Source organism: Lacerta agilis, chromosome 3 (assembly GCF_009819535.1).
Source record: "Lacerta agilis isolate rLacAgi1 chromosome 3, rLacAgi1.pri, whole genome shotgun sequence".
NCBI lineage: Eukaryota > Metazoa > Chordata > Lepidosauria > Squamata > Lacertidae > Lacerta > Lacerta agilis.
In genome coordinates this window covers 56,258,683-56,283,877 of record NC_046314.1, presented here as the reverse complement: position 1 = coordinate 56,283,877, position 25,195 = coordinate 56,258,683, and the positions used below count along the sequence as shown (strand labels likewise).

General features: G+C 40.5%; 1 protein-coding gene across 3 annotated transcripts in view; it reads right to left on the bottom strand.

Annotated features, from left to right (window-relative positions):
- Positions 1-1,410: 1,410 nt before the first annotated feature.
- AKAP7 (A-kinase anchoring protein 7) overlaps positions 1,411-25,195 on the bottom strand; it is an 82,636-nt gene continuing 58,851 nt past the window's right edge. Inside the window, exons 1-2 of one of the 3 annotated variants that reach the window (XM_033143784.1) lie at positions 17,782-18,049; positions 2,152-2,679 (exon numbers count right to left, since the gene is read on the bottom strand). In XM_033143784.1, coding sequence (XP_032999675.1) covers positions 2,474-2,679; positions 17,782-17,830 — 255 coding nt within the window. In that variant the 5' untranslated portion in view covers positions 17,831-18,049 and the 3' untranslated portion in view covers positions 2,152-2,473. Of the gene's footprint in view, positions 1,789-2,151; positions 2,680-17,781; positions 18,050-25,195 lie in introns of those variants that run through there. The other 2 variants (XM_033143781.1, XM_033143783.1) reach the window with 2 other exon arrangements.

The following is a 25,195-nucleotide window of genomic DNA, read 5'->3' as shown; positions in this document are numbered from 1 at the left end:
AACAGATTTTCTTTGTCGACTATGGTAATTAGAATTAAAGATTGGTATAGGTTGCTTCATCTTGTTAAGAGCAGAAACCTGCCAGTGTTCAGAGTTAGATAAATTCAGATGTATCTAATTAATAAAACTGTGAAGCTTAACACAGGACTTTTTAACACCTTCTCAAACTTCAGAGAACCAAATTACGCATACTTCATGAAGTGATTAGATAAAAGATCATTCTGTTTTGTGGCTTCACAATAAATATTGAGACTGTTTAAACAATCTTGTTTTGCATGTAAACAACAGCAGAAATAACATTTCAATATCTACACATAAGATTTCAAATTCTGGCTTGTTAAAAAAGTAGACATTGCCAAAACAAATTGCCAGAACACATACATAAAAGGCAGTATAATATAAAATGATTTCCTTATACAATTTAAAATCATTTTTAAAAATCTGTTGGTTTGGTTTAAACTGTGACTTTATGGCTATTGAAATGGTCTATTAAAGATGAAGGAATAATGGGCTTAAACCCAAAGAGATATATGGAGAGATGGCATAATAAGATGCTAAGTACTTTTGAATCTTACTCATTTCCACAGAAGAACATATTTAACTGATTATGGCAATCTCTGGAACATTAAAGTACTTAATTTTGGCTGGGTTGAATCCTTTTCTTTCTTTCTTTCAGACCTCTGACATGCTGATTCTGGGTATCTGATGGATGCAAATTGCATAGTATTGTCTATGCAGAACCAACACACAAGACCAGCCTAAGACAATTAATAATAATAATAATAATAATAATAATAATAATAATAATAATAATAGTAGTAGTTTTAATTGTTTCTATTTTAGTTGTAAGCTACCTTAAGTTCAATCAGAGGAAAATAAGGGATATAATAATCAATCCACGGGGACTTTCTTTTTTCGTTCCTCTCTCGTTTCATTCCTGCAGAAATAATAATCCAGGCACTACTTCCCGCACTTCCAAACTTGTACTAAAATGCTGAAGCATGGATAGTGCAAGAAGCTGCCACATACGCATATGTACTCACCACTGGCTTTCTGTCCCAGCAGTAGGTGCATAGGATGGGCCTAAAATGTCACAGACCATGACATTGCCCAAGCAATGCTGGACTTGTGCTGGATTTCCATTCACTTGTAAATATGCCAGACAAATTGTAAAAATTAGGATGTCAATTATGTACACTGTTACTGACGAAAAACAATACTAGAAAAGATTTCCCCTCCTCTTGGGAACATAAAACATAGCATCACTTAGAACAGGCTTCCTCAACTTCGGCCCTCCAGATGTTTTGAGACTACCAATCCATCATCCCTGACCACTGGTCCTGCTAGCTAGGGATCATGGGAGTTGTAGGCCAAAAAAATGGAGGAGACCGAGGTTGAGGAAACCTGACTTAGAATTTCTCTCTCACTGAAATATATGCATTCTAGAAACAAGTGTTGCTGCAGCATATAGTCTTTTTGATATATTTTCATACAGACTGCTGCCCCACCTCTCAAACAAAACAACACAATTGGTAAAAATACTATTCATTTAAAAATGAAGTTGTAGGGTTTCACAATACAGTAATTTATAGTTAAGAGACTGAAGGTGCAGGTTTGTGAAAATGTTCCAGATGCTGCCACTGACAAGTCCTTTTCCAAGCAGTTCCTTGTGCATTTTCATACGAATCTCGGGACTGACAAAAGTGCCTTATCTGATTCAGTTTGGAAACAAGGCCAACAGTTCTCTGTGCAAGGCTTCCTTTATTACATCTGCTTCATGGCTCATCCCTAGAGAGGAGGGAAATAATACATTTTTGAATATGAGTATTGTTGCCTAAATGTTATGGACGAATATAAAAAGAGATGCCATCGATTGAAAAAAACACAAGTTGCCTTAGGTATCTTGTAAATATATATAAAAGGTTAGTTTAGTCAAAAATATAATTTAAGGTGCAAATGTTACTAAAAATGAAGCATAGTGATACAATATTCATGAACAATCCCATTCTATTGGGGAAACAGTAGCTATGATTAATATTAGTAGTGACAATTCCATTCAACAAAATGTCTTCTTTTGCACTTCAAGTAAACAGTGGTCCCAGTTCTGCAAAACAAAAATTAATGGCATTGTTTCCAGTTTGCTAGCCATCTTCCCTTGGCCTTGTTTTGTATCCACGGGGCACACAAAGAAAGAGTAGAGATTCATTTTTTTCCTGTAGCTGAGAACACAACGAAGCTGGCACTTTAGTAGTCAGATCTCTCCATCCTTCTGGCCCCCTCTGTCTTGCCTTCTTTCCCAGCATTCAGTAGTTTTTTTTTTTATTCTTAGCAGCCTTCATATTTGTTATCATGAAGCTCTGTAAATTAGCAACCCTCTGTTCAAATGAGGTGCCTGATAACAGACAATCACAAATCACAACTCATGTCAGCCAAGATAGCTCAGCAGAGCTGATCTTGGCCTCCTTCAAAGCACTCATTTTCTATTGTCATTCTCACTTTCCTTGCTATTGCCAATGGCTGCCTCCTCAGTTTTCACTGGGCTTTCAAAATCTGTCAGTCTGTTTTTGTTTTGGGTTTCTTCTAGGTACTGCTGCACCGCCTTGAGGACTGCATTCTCCACCAGCCTTTTGCTGAGGCTCAGCAATTCCGCATCATCTGGCTCTGCCCCTTTCTTTTCACCTACACACCACAACAGACAAAAATCAGTAAACCTGTGCAGGTGGGGAAATGGCATGCAGTACACACCTATTGGAACTAGCTGCTCAGCCTCACCTAGTCGTGATGTACAAGATCACCCAAAGCCATCTGAATGTCTCTGTTTACTTTCGACTCCATGAAGTCCCTCTAAATGGAAGCATGAAGAGGCTGCTTTCTCTCCTTTGTTTTTCTGTGCCCTGACCTTTTATGAATCCTAGTTGTTTTGTTGGCCTGTTCTGCTCTTAAATTCCTCCCAGGTCCAAATGCTATCCAAATCCCAGTTTACTCCTTGACAATCACTTGAAACAGCAGCACATAAAACTATAAATCTTGGTGTGGTGAATAATCTGGGAAGTTGATGCTGCAGTATTGCTGAAGGTAAGAGGGTGTGGCCCTGATCATTACCCCATAAAGAAACTATAATAAATACTTTTTAAAACCCACAACCAGCAAAATCTGTTATGTTCTAGTGTGAATACATTTCTACAAATAATATATAAACTGAACTGGCAACTAAAAACCCCAGAGCTCTTATCAGATATTTCTATTTCTTTCATATTAAATGCATAAAATATGACATAACACATAAAAACCCCTATTAGCTACTTTCCAATGTTTATTTTGTCACCAAACTGTATCTTACACATTAAAAAAATTGAGAAGTCTGTTGAGCACAGTGAATTCATACTTGGCTATGAAACTAACAATACCGTCTGTGTATTTATGTTTTTCATTTTAAAAGGGGACATTAGTTTTGCTTTTTGGTTGCTGTATTGCTAATGTGTTCAAAATCTCAGTTAAATGTATCTATTGTGGAGGACCACTGACTGCCTCTCTAAACCCTGGAGTGAGAGACAGAGGAAACAGAGTGTGATATGGCAACTGCAAGGTATATAAAAGGATGCTACAAAAGACTAAAGAACAGAACAAACTTTGCTTCCATTGTGCATTTCTTATTACAACAATCTGAACTCAAAATGGCTGCTTCCCTAGGTTTCAATTCTCTAGTGTTCCCTAAAACAGCTTCCTTGTGTCACCCACACTTTGGTTTCTACTATCCTTACAAGGGGTTATATCCAATGCTGTCCTTCCATTCATGAAAGGCTCTTGGATCCTGAAGAGGCTTCCATGATCAGAACAGGAATAGAGCCAATTTTCACATATTCCCCCTTTCTCCTTTGTGCAGCCTCACATGCTGCCTGCTATGCTGTTCTACAGGGTCCCTCTACCCTCTGGAGCAGAGCTGGGATATATGAGTTCCAAGAACTGTTGGAGAAAGGGGAATCAATGAAATAGCTCTCCACTTTCCTTCAAAGACCCTTCTGTGAATAGAAGGACATTGTTAAAATACAGGAGAGTGTGCTATATTCCTCTGATTAGACAGAGCAACTATCAATAGTAAAGTGATGCTGCAGCAAGAGAAATGGGTACCAATAGAGCAAGATGACGACAGTACAGCATGAGTCTGTGAAGAACAGTTAATTTTGCCAGAGCTGGCACTTGCCCCACACAAATTGTTGAATGCCAGATTCCATGGTTAATACATGGAAAGGTTATCAACTGCAAACATAAGTTTTAATGCATGAACAAGGCTTTAAGGGTACTGGCTTTCTGGTATATCATTAGCTTTGGAGTGTTTGCCACACTTCCTTAAAACTATGGCAATATAAAACAAGTTAGTTGCAAGCAGGTCCCAACTTAATATGCATTCATTCAATTCCAACATTATGCTTCTGTTTGGTAAACAAAATATGCATGTTTTACCACAAAAATCAAGATGCTTATTATTAGGCAAAACAGAAAAATAATATTGTTTGAAAGGAAACAAGATGGATGCCTTTTAGCTGGACAGATTGAAAGAGATGCATATTATTATTATTATTTATTACTTTGCTTTTAGCATAATTTCTTGGGATTATTTAAAAAACATGAATTGTTTTCTGGCTTGTTTTGTTTATGTATTCATTTAGCAGACTTTTAATGTGTTAAGTATGCATACAGGTGCACACAAACAATTAGCAGCAAATAATAATACATAAGAAGCCATGCAGCTGCTTCACATATTTATTCAAAGCACTCATATCAAATATCTAATGTATACACCCTCTTTATTACAAAAATGGTTTCTTAAAAGTGAAGCTCTTGCACAAAGCCAGAAAATTCTTCAAGTGTCTTCGCTCAATTTTTTTCAGCAAGCTTTATAATGGCTGCAGGAGCAGGATCATTTATTCATTATAATTCATTATAATTAATTGTCTATACTGCCCTAACTACATAATATAATCACAAAAACAATACCACCCTCAGTTTAAATGGCCATAGATTGCTTAATCAGCCAAAGGCCTGGATATAGAGGAACATTTTCCCCTGGTGCCTATTAAGAACTGACAATCCATCCTACCCCATAGAAACAGTAGAATCTAAAACGTTGCTTTATGAACTTTACAGTTTTGAACTTTACAGTTCTGTGGTATCATTATGATACAACAATATACACTCCAGGGCACATGATACCACAGAACTGTAAAGTTCAAAACAAAAAAGGACAAGACATATGTAGCCTGTAGTCTGTCAACATTCTGAAGAAGAGTCTTGCTGTTAAAGCATTGCTATGACTCATCCTAGAGCAGTAAGCTCAACTATGCTGTTTTGTGAAACATCAAAAAGTCAGCTTAATTTACTATCATTCTCCCCTCCCATTTTTTTCTTCATTAGGAGCCTGTCTGCACCAGCAAATTTTCATCTTATTTTACTAGAATATATATTAAAGTGGCACATACAGTGGTACCCTGCAAGATGAAATTAATTCGTTCCGCAAGACTCTTCGTCTTGCGGAAATTTCGTCTTGCGAGGCACCTTTTCCCATAGGAACGCATTAAAATTTAATTAATGCGTTCCTATGGGAAAAAAAGTCCGGGGGCCCCTCCCGACCGGCACCGGAGCCAAGCCAAGCCGCGTTTTAAGACTGCAGTGAGCGAACAGCAGCGCTGCTGTTCGCTCGCTTCAGTCTTAAAACACGGCGCCGCGGCTCCGGGAGGGAGGGAGGGGGCCGTGGGATGATGCCCGACATCGGGCATGATCCCACGGCCCCCTCCCGACCGGCACCGGAGCTCCGCGATGCTGTGTTTTAAGACTGCAGCGATCGCTGCAGTCTTAAAACGCAGCTCCGCGGCTCCGGGAAGGAGGGAGAGGGCCGTGGGATGATGCCCGACATTGGGCACGATCCCACGGCCCCCTCCCGACCGGCACCGGAGCTCCGCGCCGCCGAGTTTTAAGACTGCAACGATCGTTGCAGTCTTAAAACGCAGCGGCGGGGCTCCGGGAAGGAGGGAGAGGGCCGTGGGATCATGCCCGACATCGGGCACGATCCCACGGCCCCCTCCCGACCGGCAGCGGAGCTTACCTTTTCGCTGCGGTCGGGAGGGATGTTGTCCGCGTCTGCCATTTTGGATCGACTGCGCATGCACAGTCGATCCAAAATGGCGGACGCGGACATCACCCCTCCCGACCAGAGCGAAAAGGTAAGCCAGCTTACAGTGGTACCTCGCCAGGCGAATTCGTCTTGCGAAAAACAGGCATAGACGAATTCGTCTTGCGAGTCAACTAAAAACTCGCAAAACCCTTTCGTTTTGCGAGTTTTTCGTCTAGCGAGGCATTCGTCTTGCGGGGTACCACTGTACTCTCTAGTCGTGCATCCTGTCATTGCCAGGTTTTGTTGTAGTGAAGTTAGAAATTAAAAAAGGTACAATCACAAGCAATTCTGAAATTATATGATAGTTTTTTGTTTGTTGGTTCATTTTAAATCTGATCAGACAGGAACAGAAGTAGTCTATGCCCACGATGGGTGTGCAGTAAGCATATGAATTGCTCTACGCAATGAAACAGGTAAGAAAACAATGGGAAATTTAACAATTGTCACAGATGACATAGCATTAGTGAGCCCACAGTCCACTAGATACACATTCTGCCAATGCAATCTATCCCTTTTTTAGAGGAGGCTGGCCATGTTGACAGGAACATCATACAAAGCCTTCCATGTGCAGTAAGTGAAGCATGCAGCCTCCTGTACCCAACTTTATGTTCAAAATAAATTTTAAAAATTAAAAAATTGTCCAGTAGCACCTTAGAGACCAACTAAGTTTGTTCTGGGTATAAGCTTTCATGTGCATGCGCACTTCTTCACGAAAGCTTATACCCAGAACAAACTTAGTTGGTCTCTAAGGTGCTACTGGACAATTTTAAAATGTTTTTTATTTATTTTGACTGTGTCAGACCAACACGGCTACCTACCTGAACCAACTTTATTGCAGTAGAGTGTGTAAATTTGTGTAAACCAACTTTATGTAATTTGTGTGTAAATTGACCCCAAGGTAAGAAAAACAACATGAGTTTTCTTGATATTTTACTGTATATCAGCATATTGTTCTGTTTGCTATGTGTTAGCCAAAGGTTCAAAATGGGTTTCCTACAATCTAAACAAACATACACAGTACATATGACCATCTGAGGGGGGGGGGAGAGTACTATGATCTGATGAAGACTATCTCCCCATGAAAAGATTACAGCAGCTGGACTTAGGAGAAAGCAGACCACAAAAACTCAATCATGATTTGATTCATAAAACTCCAAATTTCCTGTTTGTTTGAGCCCTCTAATGCCTTTTCACCAAGTTGGCTTCAATCTACATCCTTTGCAGAGGAGTTCAGCACAATATGAGGAAGCAAAATAATAAAACTCCAAGCGAGGAATGAATTTACAACAATGAACTGGAGAAATGAGCTTGGTGAGCGTTCTTTCTTTGACTTGCAACTCTGCTGATATTTGAGCAGAGCAAATAGCCACACTGACAGAAGAGTCTTCCTATTTAAATTTGCAAATGCAACAAGAATAATTGGTCATGTAGTACCAAGAACATAGGTTTAGTGCCCCACCGATCCAGAATTCTCTGCATTATCAGATGAAAATAGCAGCCTGAACCTAAAATGAGTATGGCAAGCATCTTTGGTTAGTGATTGGTCAGAATGAGATTTTTCCTCCCCAGTTGCTAACTAATAATACAAACAGCATATTGGAGAGACTATGTGCAGGAGGTGAGATGACAATGTGCCATGCTCTTGGCTGTGTTGGTGCTGCTGTTTGCTGGAATTGGGATGGAGTGGGGCAGTGTGACAGTGCAGGTAGGGGAAGCCCTGGGTTGAGGTAGTGATGAGCTCAGATGCACTGGGTAGGAGGACAGCACAGCAGCAGTGCCCCACCTCATGTGGCACAACTGTGTGCACGTGTATATTCTTTTTAATTTGTGAAGGAACTAAAAAAAACTTTCTCCCAATAAACATCAACCATTTGCCAGCTCCAGGCATGGAGGAAAGAGTCATATGAATAACAGTGCAGTTGATGAAACAAAAGTGAAACTTCTTGCTGCATTACTGCACTGCATTAGAAGGGAAGCAACATCCATTAAAAATCATTTTTTTACTTCCTGGCCAGCATTTTACTTGATTTCAACATCAAGTCTTGATAACCAGGAACAAAAGAGAGAGGGCTCCTTCCTGTATAGCAATGTGGTAAAGGGAATTTCAATGGACACAGCTTTTGCTGTGAGAGAATGGCACTGAGAGCCAGTGTGGTGTAGTGGTTAAGAGTGGTAGACTAGTAATCTGGGGAACCGGGTTCGTGTCTCCACTCCTCCACATGCAGCTGCTGGGTGACCTTGGGCTAGTCACACTTCTTTGAAGTCTCTCAGCCCCACTCACCTCACAAAGTGTTTGTTGTGGGGGGGGGGAGGGAAAGGAGAATGTTAGCCGCTTTGAGACTCCTTCGGGTAGTGAAAAGCGGGATATCAAATCCAAACTCTTCTTATTCTTCTTCTTCTTTCCTAGGGCAGAGCTTGCTGCACTACAACTGCCATCATCCCTGGCCACTGGCCATGCTGGCTGGGGCTGATGGGAATTGGAGTCTTGCAACATCTTAAGGGCTACAAGTCAACCACTCCTGCCCTAGAGGGATGAGGAAACCTGCACCTGCTGACACTACAGCTTCTAAACATCCATTAACAGTACAGGAACTCCATATTCATTTGTGTTCAGTCATATGCAGTGCAGTCCTATAAATCCCACTGAGAACAACATGGATTATCACAAAGAAAGTGTGCTTCAGACTGTTGCCACCTCAGCTTCTCTCTCTAGGCCTAGTTGCCCTGAGACTGCAGAACTGAAAGGAAGCGCAGTCTGGCTCCATCCATCAGCCAGCGGATCAAGGGCTAATGTGTTGTGTGCATTTTTAAAGGAAGAAAGGCCCACATGTCCAGACCAGGTGATACTGTTGAGGTTATATAACTGTGAGAACTGGTGTTTGAATTTGCTTGCTTTTATCTTCTCTCCCCATTCCTTTTCCCTTTTGTATCATATCTATTTGGTGGTAAGTCTGGAGACAGGTGCAATCTTTATCTTGCCATCTCTGCACAGCATCTAGAAAGTTTTAAGTGCATTATAAGTGAATAGTAATAATAAGATTACTCTAGCTATGTCCTCGTTCTTACACTAGTATTGATCACCTAGTGAAAAAACAGTCCTAGGGTGGGATATTAAGCAGACAAAATTTGCAAACTTATGTCTTAAACAGCCTTGGAAATAGATGTTCCCACAAAGAGGATTCATGCCCAGAAAATACTGTACGTATGCAAAGAGCCTGTTTTCCTTTTCTATCTGAATTGCATTGGAATGGCCTTTGTATACAGTGATAAGGGGAAATAATGAAGGAAAACCTTGAGAGTTACAATAACGGGGGGGGGGGGGGACCTTTCATAGCAGTTTAAAAAACCAGCAACACATCACTCTCATATAATGGCCTTGAAATGCTTATAAATCATAGTAGGCTAAATGTTTTAAACAGACAGTAGAAAAGCAACATAGTAGGATTAAAAGAATTCTATGTACCATAACAGTTGGAATAATCCCTTTTTCTCTCTGCACTTTTCTTTCTCTTCTATTTTCTCAAGCTATATTAGCATACAAAATGGCACTGCCACACTCCATCTACTGCCCGCCTTCAACAGTTGGTCACCATTGGCCATAAAGAACTCCAGTTTCTAGCATTAAAGGAAACACTACTGCAAAACACATGCCACGAGTCAGTATAAGAAAAGCTACATGACTGGATCGGACCAAAGGTCCATCTAACTGGACACTCGTAGCATGATGGAGATAGCCATTTACTGTTGTTTCTCTCCCCCATGGCCATATACCCCAAACTGTGACTGAACGTAGAGCAGCCCTTTACCAGCATAGTGCCTTCCAGAAGTTTTGGACTACAATTACCATTAGCTCCAGCTAGCTATATGGAGGCACCAGGTTGGTGAAGACCTATACAGAAGACCCATTGTTGACTATCATGTCTCACAACCATGACAGGCCTATTGTCCCTGAATTTGCTAATCCTTTTTAAAAGGCATCTATTGTAATGGCCATCACATACTAATAATCAATTCTAATGCTTTCTAAGGAGTGGGAATAGTGCTGCTTGATTATTCTTCCTACACAATTCATAGTTGTGTTCAGTTATAATGCTCCCACTGTTACGAAGCCCCAACAACTTCTTGTCTACTTGTATGTTTATCTTACATTTTCATACCACCCCTCACTGATGAGGATCAAGGTTGGTGCATATCAGTAAAAATCATATAAAATCAATACAATGAAATACAACTCATATATAATAATAATAATAATAATAATAATAATAATAATAATAATAATAATAATAATAACTGCACAACTCTAAGACACAGCATTTCTCACTTCCATACAAATCCAACTTTGGGATATCAACTATCAATCCTTCACCCGGGCCTAACCTTTCTACAAAAACCTGTTGGAAGAGATGTATCTTAACCTGTTTCCTAAAATAATATAATTAAGAGTGCATGTGGACCTTAGTGGGGATGCAATTCTACAAGCATGGGGCCACCATTGAAAAGGTCCATCTCTTTAGTTATATGTAAGGGTATTATATTTGCCATTGTCTGTTTCTTGCTTCCTCCCCTGCCTCCTTGTTGTTGTATAATAAGCAGATGTTTTTAGTAGAAATCTCATCTGTATATATTGTGAAGGTAAGATATATATTTTTACCCCAACATGCATCACTTTCTGAGTATTGAATATATTGATAGAATATATTGAATATAGTCTACATTTCTATACCCTTGTCAACCAGTTCAAAGAAATTCTTTTCATATTCTGTATGTCTACTTGGGTTCTTACCTTGCTGTATAACTGGATGACATATTCTAACTTTACTACCTGAGTGTTCACCTGTGACTCCAGGTTGGTTATGAATAAGTTCAAAAGCACCAGTTTTACTAAAGATTCTTTTCAAGATCACACTGTATTCCATTGCCTTCTTTCACCTGTAGATAATTTAATAGCAATGAAAAGTTTTTGTTTATGAATAGAAGATAAAAAGATTTGTTTTTGTGTGTGCATACTGCTGACAAGCACTCTTACTACAAGTCTACACTTATATATAGCTAACCAAGAAAAATTATTTCCACATTGAGACAAGACAATTTACTTGTTATGGTAAATTACTAGCAATAAAGCCTTTGATATACATTCCCATCCACCACTTTTCACAAGGGCACTTAAATGGAATACAGAAACTAAGCAAACTAAAGAAAATCCATTTCCCTGATGACACTTTGTTGGTTAGGAATACAACACAACACTGAAGTCTTGCAAATACATTTTCAGCAAATTGCTGCCTACCTTTTCCTCCATTGGTTTTCTCCCATGCCTTTCTCAACTCCCCAGCATATACCCTCTGAATCAGGAAAAGGTAGCACTGAGTTATGGTACCACCAGACTCTTCTCTTTTTCCTGCTATTAAGAGAGAATGACCGCTCCCCACATCAAATGGGGGGCGACGTTTGCGTGGTCGTGCGCAGCCCCCTGAATTCCTGGGAGACACCTGGTAGTTTGGCTGGCTGCGCCCTCCCCCAGAAGGGATACCTGGGGTCTCCGCCTACCCAGTTAACCGTCCAATCCCACCTGGAGGAGGAAGCGTTGCCAAGGGATTGGCCAGGTAAGGGAGGGACTATCCAGCCCACACAATAGAGGGTATGGCTTACCTGAGAAGCAGCACTTTCTAAATGGGAGTGTGGGGGGCAGTGACTCCACGCCCCCAGTGTGGCGGCAATAACAGGGTTCCCCGTTAAAGGGGTATTGGGGGAGGCATTGTCCATACGCCGAGAGGTTGTCATTGCTCTCCCCCACCAGTGGCGGCAAAACGGGGGGCGGGCTCTCTGCTTGAACATATGTTCTCCAGAGCCAGCCCAATCCCTACACATTCTGGATAACCCTGACATTTCCCAGATCCCCGGCTGGGGGCTAGGAAGGATAAACGCCCAATGCCTGAGCCAAGGTCTCCCTGCATCTGAATCTTAATAAAGTTGTTGCCAATTTTAATCCCATAGCACGTTGTCTTGTGTCAATATTCCGCTCGGGGGTCGTCTAGGGTTTGGGGGACTCCGCCTGTCCATGCAAATGGAGAACTGGGGCAGGCAACAACCATAACACTTCACTTCTGCAGGTAAAGGAAGGCAAGTTGAAAACTAGGCATGCATGCAATGGCTATGGTGCTTCATTGTGATACTCCTGGGTTATAATGTCTGCTCTTTCTGCACACTTCCTGTGACCAGTGTCTGGAGAAGGAGCTCTGATTAGCAGGTGACATCACACATAGTCAAACGAGAATACAACAGTGGATAGACCTTTATATTTCCCCACAATGCAATGCAATAGAAGCTGAATCATTATTCAACAGTCTTCACAAACAGCAGTATATATGCTGAGGCTGAACCAGAACAAAATCTGACGTCAGGTTCAGAATAATGGGTGCACGTGCACTAAGGAAATGGCCCCATGAGCGCAAGTATTCCTGCTTACTTGAGGGAACATTCTCCCCTCTCTTCCCCCATTTTGGAAATTTCCCCCACCCCCCAGAGCCAATGTGGAGGAGAGCCCCATTGTACTAACAGGACTCATTGTTCTGGCTCCTGCTAGCTTAAGTTTATTAAGCCATGCTCGGTCTTTAAATATTTAACATTGCAGAATCTACCTGTCATTTCCCTTGTGCTCCTCCTCTATTTCTTTCCCTCACCCCCTTTCCATCCCAACACTCTATTAATTCTAGACTTTTTTAGTAAATGTAACAAAGCTTGGGATGACATATCACAATGGTACTAGTCTCCTTATCATATATGCAAATCAGCATCATAATTTGGCCATTTAAATTCCCCCCTTCCCATGTGGACCAGCTGATTGGTTGAAGTGTGCCAAGCTGTGCTATGCTATTTCTTCTAGTACACTTTGCCCCTTGATTACTCCAGAACAGTGGCAAATTGCATGGCTGGAACACTGTGATGGAGTACATATTCAGATCCGTCAGGGCTGTAAATTTGCAGAAGTCTCTGTCCCTTCCTCCTTACAGACACACATATGCACTTTTAACTTTCACTCTCATGTATTTATAGCACCAGCCCCAGTTAATGGGGCACTGGACCTGTCAAAGTTCTATTGTGATAGGTTTGCTAGGCACCATGAGAACAAAATTGCTTGTCTTCATGCTGATCTTGATGCCAGTGTCTGGGGAGGTGTTCTTATTGAATTATGCAGGATCAGTTCTAGTTATGAAGGTCTGAGGATGTGGGCAAGGTGTTTGTGGCTCTCCATCCCGCAACTTGACACTTGCTCATCTTTGCTTCTTGTGTAAATTGAGAGTGGAGGGTGGGGCAGACTGGGCAGATCCAGGGAGAGTGTGACCATGTTGCTCCTGCTGGATCTATCAATGCCTTTTGTTACCGTTGATCATGGTGTCTTCGTGGACTATAATGTGAGCTGGAGGTTGGAGGCACAGTTCTGTAAGTGGTTCCGCTCCTATTGGTCTCAGAAAATAGCACTAGGAGAAATATGTGCCTGCACCCTGGCAGTTGCAAGGTGCTGCAAGACACTGTTTTATTCCCAATGCTAATTAACATCCGTATGAAGTTGTTGGGAGCATCATCAGGAGATCTGAGGCACAGTGTCAACAGTATGCTGGTGACATGCACCTCTATTTCTCCGTTAAACATGACTCAGGAGAGGCTGTGCACAAGCTGAACCAGTGCCTGGAAATATTGGTGATGGCCAATAAATTGAAGGTAAGTGGACCTGCAAAAAGTACACACACTCCCACTGTAATTGCCTTACCATTCAAGAGTATTTTCATTATTCCCAACATAGGTCAAGTGAAACTCACACTTGTTGCACATGGCAAGCATGTAACTGGATCTGCATGAGTGGTCTTGCTAGCCAACATGGTGCCCGCCTAAAGTTGTTGAACTACAACTCCCATCATTTCTGGCTATTGGTTGTGCTTGCTGGGGCTGATGGTATGTTAGTTCCATAACGTCTGGAAGGCACTGTGTTCGCTAGGCTTGTAGCAGACCATTATCTGATGTGAGTGTGCGGAGTTGGCTTGGGGGTGGGGTCATACCTTATTGTAAACTGCCTCATGATGGGCAACTGCTTTATCATATAAAATTGTCCATAGAATTGTATCCAATTGTCCAGACATATTTATTATATTATATTAATGCACCATTTCCCAAATGCTTTATAACTGGGCTAATTAATATTTGCTGCCACATGCCAAAATTCCACCCTCTCCAAGAAGACCTCCCTGTCTTCTTTCACAAAATTTGCCTTCAGTGACGTTTTCTCCTCAGCCTTTCATCAACCTGTCTAACTGTTAATTCCAAAGCTCAGTTGTCAATTTTGCCATTTTGGCCTGGAATAAGGCACAGCTTTTTATAGTTCATTTGGTTCTGTGACCTTTTGGTCTCTGCTTTCAAGAGGCTGCTGCAAAAAGCAAGCAGAAATAGCCTGTGGTTCTTACCCAAGCCACCCTTACGACCACACTGGTTGTTCTACCTGCCAGTTCCATAAGCCTATACCAGAACCTTTCCTGGCTTTCATTTCTGATTAATTTATGTCTACTCTGGTGATTGTATATTGACCACCCTTGTTGAGGTGCTAGACCTGTGTCTGGCTTGTACTACTTAGGCTGCAGATGATGGCTTTAATGGTTTACTGTTCTTCCACTGAAAAAGTCCCTGTATATAGAAAACAACATGGCAATGAGGAAACCTAGAGTTGCTTTCTACCTGACATGCTAGATTTTTATAGGCAATGTTTTAGGAATAGGAATAATTTATTATTGGCCAAGTACATTCTCCAACATACTTGGAATTTGTTTTGGCTCCATTGCAATGTAAACATACAGACACTGTTCATCTCACAATACAAAGAAGCAAAGAAACCCCACCCATAATTTACCTCCCCTTCAGCTATACAACTACGAATTTAACAATTTAATGGCACAAGGGAAAAAAAACTATTCTTGTGCCTGGCCCTTTTTGTATATGAAGTCCTGTAGCGACGTCCAGATGGAAGTAAATCAAGCAGATGATGGCCGGGATGTAAAGGATCTGCTACAATTCTCTCTGCTCTCTTCCTAACTCGAGTAGCATAAATTGTCTCTACTGAAGGCAAGCTAACACCAATTACCCTTTCTGCATTTCTTACAGCTCGTTGGAGCCTTTTCTTGTACCGTACCAAGCTGTTATAGAATTACAGAGAACAGTTTCAATGATGCCTCTGTAGAATTGGATCAACACTTCCTGGGGCAATTTAAATTTTATATGGCAGAATGCATCCAATCATGTTGAACCTCCAGCTGCAGTCTGAGTGGTACTTTTACAAAGTTTGCGACCTTAGTGAGAGTTAGACAACTCTCTTCTTTGTTCTGTGTCTGAGTTTACTTTGCTTTCTTCCTGTATACATATTATGGCCAGAACTGATCATCCAGGGTGGGGAACCTTTATCCCTCCATATGTTGCTGGACTACAACTCCCTTCATCCCGGACCTGGACATTGATGGGTGGAGCTGATGGGAGTCCAACACACACTCTCCTTTAAATCTAATAAATACAGCTAACAATCTAAGCTGTGTGATAAATTTAATTTTGCAAATACGGCATTCAACAATAATTCATATACTACATAGTTTTAATGACTGGTGGGGTGGGGTAGAACAGCTACAAGGGGAGTTTGAATGTGTCTCTGGCTCCTTTTGAAATATACTGGATATAAAAGCTGGAAGTTATATTTCTCATCACAAAACAAAGAGTATAATGTTACTCCCTGGCCCTGCCTATTATGCAAAATATAGAAATGATGTCACCAAATATCCCTTTTAATCCACATCTTTCTGAAGTGAAAGTATTGTATTTAAGTAATCATGTACCACACAGCCTTCGGAACAGTTACCCTTTTCCTAGGGAGCTAATAAGGTAATAAGCATCAACAACAAAGCCTCTGCCCACTGCATCATGATACCCTAACAGCCTGTGAGGTCAGCTTGGTATCACTGAGGAGAATATTTTCTTCATTGGCCAAATTATTCCCACTGCTGGATAATTTTCTTGCACAATATGCTATTTGCTTAGAACATGGTATGTCACCCAATCTTCTCTTCATATTGCTCTTTTGTGATGTCAAGGTTTGGTTCAGACTTAGTCATGCTTAGGAAGACCCACTGAATCAACAGAACTTATGTCAGTTATGACTAACTTGAGTCGCATTTATTTCAGTGGGTGTAACTCTAAACATGACTATGTCTACATCTAACCCAATGTTTTGTACGCTCAACCCATTCTCAACTTTCTCTATCCAACCTAACTTCAATCCAGCTGTTATCCTACACCCAAAGATTGAACTTCTGGACAACCTGTTTGCATTCTCCAACTCCATCCCTCGCCCCCAACTCCGGCCAAAATGCTCACAATCTGTTTCTTTTCAGTGTGCTGTTATACAGAAGCTTGTGAAATCATTTGAAATATATTGTACAATATTTTATTCCACATTAACATTGTCTTTATTACATTAAAATATGTTAATCTATAATTAGCAGAAAATATTTAAGTGGCTACCTTATGGGACTACCACATGACTATTATGGGTCAGCTAACAGGGGTTTATTTCCATGTAAGTGTTACAGCACTGGAGCCTTAGGCTGCAATCCTAACCCCACTTACCTAATAATGTCCCACTGAACTCACTAGGACTTACTTCTGAGTAGACATACCTAGGTTTGCAGCCATAGTCATTAATTTCATTTATTAACGGACAACTTCCAAGTTTGCTAGGACCAAATATTGCTAGGACCGAATATATGAAGCTGATTAAAACAATTTGGAAACAACGTGACAGACATGGTGTGCCTTGATTTTCTGAGAGGAAAACTGGAAATATTTTGGTTAGTAAAAAGTCAACTGTAAATTTGTCACTATGTAGCCAAGGTTGGTACAAATATTGCACTGAAGCACATCATAAATAAATAAATCTGAGAACTGAAGTAAAATCACTTACATTTTGTTAGCATAATTTTATAAAATTCTCTGGTGCACCTAACTCACTGCAATGTGAACTAAAATAGAAGCAGATCTGGTAACTATTCCAAAAAGAATATTGTATTTGTAGATGCCATGCATTTATAATAAACAAAAGGGCTATTGGATCATTTTCTCATCCTCAAAGTATAACAGCAACAAAATATTCTGGCTTTTCAAACCTCCATGTCTGTTACATTGGCTAATAATCAATGCCCTTAAAAGATATTAGTCTTTAGTGGGCAAATACTGCCTTATACCATAGTATACACTTGGCAAGTTAAACAAATATATACCCTTATGCATTGTTAATATATCACATTTACTATTTACTAACAAAACAACCTTCAAAGAGTAATCAGAATACAATTCCTCTTGGTTACAAACAAATCTAATAAACTGAGCATATATAGCTATATATTCAGACATTTATCTTTTATCTACCTGCACTCAAACTCTTGAAGTAAAGTATTTAATTTAAAGGGGGAACCTCACTCCAAATAAATAAAGCTGTCTTTTCCCAGCTTTAAACAGCACTCTGAAATACTGCAGCCAGTATTTAGGAAGAGTCTGGCAGTAGACAAAGCAGTCAGACTTACTGATTTTCTCCTCATCTCTCCCAAAAGGATAGCAGCAGAGTTGACCCATGGCATCTACAGCTTTATTTTCGTCCTTGCCTGTGCAGTGTGTACACCCCAAACTACAAAGTGGAGAGCAATCTGGAGTCTGAAGGAAAACTGTTCATTCTACTCCAAGGAAGAGAGAAAAGCACACACAGAGGCGAGGAAAAGGGAAAGCAAGCGAGCTGTGTGCTATGATGAACGAACAAGGCTCCACCTCCTTGTCCTTGTGTAAAATGCTTTAGCACTGATAGTTGAAGAGAGGGGAAAACTCACTTTTTAATCTGGAGTGATTAACAGAGACACACCTCATACATTTTATAGGGCTTCCTTGCACAGGGATTTTAAAGAAACAAGACACTGTGCTTTGCCACTATCAAGAAAATATATATTACAATAGCTAGTTGTTGTTGCTTTTTAATCAGTTTTTATTAATCTTACAGTTCATAAAGTGCTAGAGCTAGTGTTGCCTTAACATCTTTTTTATTTTTCTGGGTGTCCTCTGCTTTTAAAAGCTGCATGACTGGCAGAAATGTAACAAGTGCAGCTTCTTCTATCACTAAATCAGCAAAAAGTCACATCTGTTAAATTCTCGTCTGTTCAATGACATTTGAAGAAATAGGAACTCTGCCAGAAAAAGGTGGTAACTCTACTTGGCTTTTCAATCTATTCTAGTTACCTATTCTACTTGGGAATTATAACTCTCTTTCACTTCCCCTTGCCCTACCATGTTTAAGGTCTCAGAGAATGTAAAGTCCCATTAGACTCCAACTAACACTAAATTTAAATGATTCCTCATTGTAATTCTGTAATTAATGACAGAAAAATTAATTTAAAGTAAGAAAATGCTTATTAGACAAATGCTCCATAAGCAGAAAGGTAAAGGACCCCTGGACGGCTAACTCCAGTCAAAGGAGACTATGGGGTTGTGGAGCTCATCTCATTTTCGGGCTGAGGGAATAGGGATTTGTCCACAGACAGCTTTCCGGATTATGACTAAACCGCTTCTGGCACAACGGGACACTGTGATGAGTGCCAGAGTGCATGTAAGTGCCATTTACCTTCCCACCGCAGTGGTACCCATTTATCCACTTGCACTGGTGTGCTTTCAAACGGCTAGATTGGCAGAAGCTGGGACAGAGCAGCGGGAGCTCACCCCGTCGTGTGGATTCGAACCACCGACCTTCCAATCGGCAAGCCCAATAAGCTCAATGGTTTAGACCACACCGCCACCAACTCCCCTAGCAGAAACAGTGACAGGAACTGGACTGATAGAACAAAGAGTTGAGAGGATGTCCATGAGGTAGGGTGTTATCACTTTACTGCCTTCGAGAACTGTGAAGTTGTTTTTTCTCCAGTGTATTTCACAGTGCTTCTACCATCCCACCCCACCATTCATCTTAACAAGGTTTGTGTACACACCAAGGGTCATAGACAGGCAGGCATGTCCATGCAAAGGTGTTCACACTTTGTCTGGAGACAAAGAAAACTGCAAACTAGGAGATTCCACAACCTCACCATCTTGTTCCTTTGTTTCACCACTCTTATATATTTACCTAACACTTCAGTGCCCCTATGTGATAGCCCATAAAAACATGTAAGACCTGGCAGAGATCACATGACTTGGCAAAGATCACATGGTGACATCGATTTATGAATCAGGGTGGCCTAAACACACGGCTCTCTTTGATCTTCAATTTTGGATAAAACCTCATTGATCTTAGGATGACAGCAATCTTTGTTGTTGTTTTTACAATATCATTAACAATTAGCAAGTTGCTTCAGTATCACCAACATACAAAAGCAGAGGGGGTTTATTTCTTTAAAATATTTAATTGCACCCATGTGTTATAACAATCTGAAAAGAACACAGTGTCCTAACAATGTTGAGGGCTGTCCCATTATCTATCATTTTGCTGCCAAAGCAGGGACAGGAGAAGTCAGATGGTGCCTCTGTGGAAATACTGGCATTTTCTTTTTTAAAATAGAATACTAGGAAGACAGCAAACTCCTAAACCATTCTGATATGACAGAATGGATTGTAAAACTGCATCAGGCATGGTAACAGATTCATCTACATTTTGTAATAAAACATGTCTTATCTAAGCAGAAATTGTCAGCCTGTCTAATCACGAGTTTGGGGAAAACACATGACCCATATTCTAAAGTACAAATGAATTAAACATGACTGCTTAACACACATCTACAGGGCATAAGTAAAAACCAGCCATTAAAGCAAGGGAGAATATTTCTGACAGTAACTAGTTTCAGTCATCCTTTTTGGGGCATCCAAGAACTGCATGTGCACCAATTAATATACAAAGCAAGCCGGAAACGGGGGCGGGGGGGGGAATTGCTAGAAATTCCATTTATCTTTACTGTTGCAAGCCAGTGCCAATGTCAATGAACACTTCTGATCTCTGTGAATCTGTTTCAAAAGCAATCCAGCTGATTTCAAAGGGGGAGTTAAGAATGTGCTTAAAGTTTTCACGCAGAATTTAATTAAACTTCAAGATGCATAACTTCAACTGGATTGTACCCATGAGAGTTGATGAAATGGAGCAGGCAAACATATGAGCTGAGCTTGAATGTGCCCAGTGTGAATCACATCTCTGTCATGAACTTACTAAATGGCTGTCTGGCAAGCTACTATTTCTTAGACTCAGTGTCCCTCCCACTCCCAATATGCAACACAGAGATAATTATGCTGACCTACCTTACAGGGTTGTTGAAAGGATTACTAAGAACATATATATGAAACAGTACAAGCAAATTAAAGTGCTGTTCCAAATGGTTCATGCTAGCCACGTTACTTCTGAGATCATTATTAGTGCAATTAATGCCAGTTGTTAGTGGTGTGATTTTGATCTTCTGGTCTAAGAAGTAGTTATTTTAGGATGTGAATAAATGACCTACCCTAGGGAGAAATGAGTAACTGTAATATAGACTTCAACTCTTGATATTGTGAGTCGGCTCATTAAAATATTTTCCAGAACCTACAAACTGATGCCATCTTTTTAAAATTAAGTAACAAATTGACATGTGGTAAAACTACCCACTGAATCCATTCAATTAAAATTCAAAGGGTTAAGCATATTTTTCTTTTGTTATTAAAAGAAGATCAGGTGGTATATTGGCCATTTAGATTTTTAGGCACTGGAATGGAATTTTTCATGCTAGTCGGAATTTATTTCTAAAAGCCTTTCTAGGCTGCATTCCTATAATCAAGGGGCTTTATTCCATAACTCCTTAAATCTTTACATGCCTTATATTTAGAGTTAGGTATTGAATCTACCATCTCATATCTCATTTCAGTTACTAAATAGAAAAAAATAGTGCATTTCCCAAAACAGTCATTGGTTTTGGCTGTTCACCATGATACATTTCATAATATAGCGATGCAAGAGGATACTTGCAAAATTCAATCCTTACACACATACAGTGGTACCTCAGGTTATGAACTTACTGGTACAGTGGTACCTCGGGTTAAGAACATAATTCGTTCTGGAGGTCCGTTACTAACCTGAAACTGTTCTTAACCTGAAGCACCACTTTAGCTAATGGGGCCTCCTGCTGCTGCTGCGCCGCCAAAGCACGATTTCTGTTCTTATCCTGAAGCAAAGTTTTTAACCTGAAGCGTTATTTCTGTGTTAGCGGAGTATGTAACCTGAAGCGTATGTAACCTGAGGTACCACTGTAATTCATTCTGGAGGTCTGTTCTTAACCTGAAACTGTTCTTAACCTGAGGTGTGCTTTCACTAATGGAGCCTCCCGCTGCCACCGCACCAGCAGCGTGCGATTTCCATTCTCATCCTGGGGCAAAGTTCGCAACCCGAAATACTACTTCCGGGTTAGCGGAGTTTGTAACCCAAAGTGTTTGTAATCCAAAGCGTTTGTAACCCGAGGTACCACTGTATTATGCAGCAGGCATCTTTCTCACGTGGCACATTCATTCTTGTGAATAAATTAGTTGGAGGAGAAGCCCTTCACTCTTATGCCAGTATATAAGGCTACATGCCTTCCTTGTGAGTAAATCTAATTTGTAGGGGCAGTAACTCCAATTCTGAGGAAGTCACTTGGTGTCTTTCTCTCTGGCATGGAGAAGTCCCCTGGTGGGAGGCAGTGCTTGCAGGGGAATGTATGGCAGCCCAAATTCTAGTATGAACAACCAAGATCCAAATCAACAAAGCAGGACTATAACTATATAATATTTTATAGGAAGCAGTTATATTGGCTGGATTAATAGAGCTGATTTTTAAAGAACCAAAAAGCATTAGAATTGCACAACCATGTCTCTCCCAAGAATGTACCAGTATTCCTATAAAGAACAAAACCCTATTTTACAGTATTTCTCAGAAGAACACACTACAATTCTCAAACTGTTTCAGCTATATGTAAGATAATAATAGGTTTCGGAGTTCAGCCACATTTTGATGTGCAAATACAGACGCCAAAGCATCAGACTTAACAGCTTTATGGCACTTCATAGCTCTCAGTTTTTATTTTCAAACCAAAAAAGTGCAGGCTGAAATTCCCTGACTAATATGCCTATCTTTATCAGATGCATGCCTGCTTATCACATATAAAAACACAAAACCTGAAAAACATATTCAAAATTGGGCCTGAATGCTTGCAGAAACCAACACTGAAATTCTGAGAGCAATTTCTCATAGGCAGAATAGTGTGCCCGAAGCTGTTAAAAGAAAATCTTTTATAAGTATATTAGTTAAATCAAACCACCTTCAAAGACAGCTTTATCTTAGTGCTTGGAAACCAGACAGTTCCACAGTCACACACTATTTTGAATCTATTTCAGGTTTTAACCTATATATCTCAGCATATTTTAACAGCTTGGCACAGTTACAATTTCTTTGTTCTGAGAAGTAAGCTTTTAATACCTACATCATTCAGTGCTTCTCATTCTCAATTTAAAATAAAACCACAGGGGAAAGGGAACATCTCAGGAGGAAATTGCACTGGAAATTATTCCCGTGTCTTCATAGTGATTTATTACACTGTATAGCTTGTACTTGTCTCCATTATGTATTAGTCAGTATGTCAATAACAAATTAATACAAAATTTCAAAATGGTTTAATTATTATTAAGTATCCCATCTGAAACATTGTAATAGTAAATTAGCCAGGCACACATAATGCTTAAGTCAACACAAAGTAACAATTGATCTGAAAGGTTATAGATTGTAGGCATTTCTAAAGAAAAAGTTGTTAGAAGGTCATAGCAAATAGTCAATTACATTTGTTTCAATTTATTTCAATTTAGAGCCTGTTCTTCATGAAATTAATGATATCAAGCTAAGTTGCAGTACAACAATGACCAAAAATCATATATACAGTATTCCAAATGAAGTCACACCACAGAGTTGTGTAACAGCATTCTGAAAAAATGCAAGACATACAAAATATACAATTTATTCCACTATCACTAAGTTAATTGTATATTTTGTATGTCTTGCATTTTTTCAGAATGCCGTTACACTGAGACAGACCATTGGTTCATCTAGCTCAGTCCCGTCTACGCTGATGGCAATGGCTGTCCAGGGTTTCATACTGAGGTTTGAAAGACTACTTGGAGATCCTCTAACCGCTGAGCTACAGCCTTTCCTGAAAGAGATGCTTTTATGAAGCGCTTAGTATTGTGTCTTTTCAAATCCATACTGTTCACATAATAAATAGAATATAAAGAACCTTTGCCCTCAAGCTCAACAGCAGCTGGTAAAGCTGCACAATTATTTACAGAGAGGAAACATTCAGTTTCTCAGAAGGAAGGCCAAATCCTGCTCGCTTGAACCTTAACAGCAGCCATGGCTTAGCCACACAATCACCCATTTTGAAAAATAGGAAAGCACAGTTTTGCTAACATGGCAACACTCCTGCCATTTCAGCAGCATTTTGTTCTTCCAGTCCTGTTAAATAGGTTGAGTAGTTTGTTTTTTTTACTTTTACTTATTAATCTTACATAGTGCGACTGAAGAAAATATTCACATACTTTAGGGATAAATTTCATGTTAGGTGCAAGTGCATGCGGTTTAATAACACAGTGCTGCCACCCCACCCCCCTTTAAAGCCACTTACTGGGTAGTACTAGAGAAGTAACAGGAAGGGTGATTAACCCTTTGCCTTAATGCTTCTTTACATTCTCCCTCAGTTTCAAATATGTAAAAACACATGAATGAGGAAGTCGTAGGTATGCAAAAACTCAAGCATGCATGAAGGTACAGCTCCAGCATTTCACAGAGTGAGGCAAGCACCTCGCATGGTGAATGCTGAGGGGGAACAGCAGCCACCTTCAACTATTCCACCCATTCTTCTCTGTTGCCACATGTTCTCTCCTGACCTCCTAATCTGGCCTGAAGCTTCAGTTGTGATATAGATCCTATCCTGTCACCAGTGTTGAAGGAAGTTTTAACTACAGTCCAGTCAGCTTTTGTATGCGGGAAGTGACACCTTGTCTGCCTCAGGCAGCAAAATGTCTTGGGCTGGCCCTGCATGTATGCGCATACACCAGGGGTCCCCAAACTAAGGCCCGGGGGCTGGATTGCGGCCCAATTGCCTTCTAAATGTGGCCCATGGACGGTCCAGGAATCAGCGTGTTTTTACATGAGTAGAATGTGTCCTTTTATTTAAAATGCATCTCTGGGTTATTTGTGTGGCCTGCCTGGTGTTTTTTACATGAGTAGAATGTGTGCTTTTATTTAAAATGCATCTCTGGGTTATTTGTGGGGCATATTTTTTTCCCAAAATATAGTCCAGACCCCCCCCCCCACAAGGTCCAGGGACAGTAGACCGGTCCATGGCTGAAAAAGTTTGCTGACCCCTGGCATACACAGTCATGCTAAGAGGAAGGCACACTTGGCAAATCCACATCGTGATCAACTCCCGCTCGGAAACCAATGTTCCCCACTGTGGAAAGACATGTGGATCCAGAATTGGCCTCCACAGTCACTTACGGACTCATTGTTAAAACCGTGTTTATGGAACACAATCTTACTTGGCTACAAGTGATCGCCAAAGGAGGAGGAGGAGGAGGAGACACAGTCGCACACACCTGCTGCTTCCTAATCACTTCCACTTGAAATGGCTTTTCACGGAACAGGTGACAGTTGCACATATATGCATATAATATGGAGATACGACTGGAATTATGAAGCCTGGTGAGAAGTGTGGGTTTGATAGGAGCATAACAAGTAGGGTTATTTTTCACAAAGCTCTAGTCAGAATCTGAGACCCACAGGCTCAAATCTCAGCATCTCTAGCCAAAGGGTATCAGAGAACAAGGTTAAAAAAAAGATGAGAGCCACTTTCAGACTAGTCTGGGTGGAGAAGTGATCTCCTCATTATAAGCAGCTTCATGCGTTCACTTAAATGTTGCCAT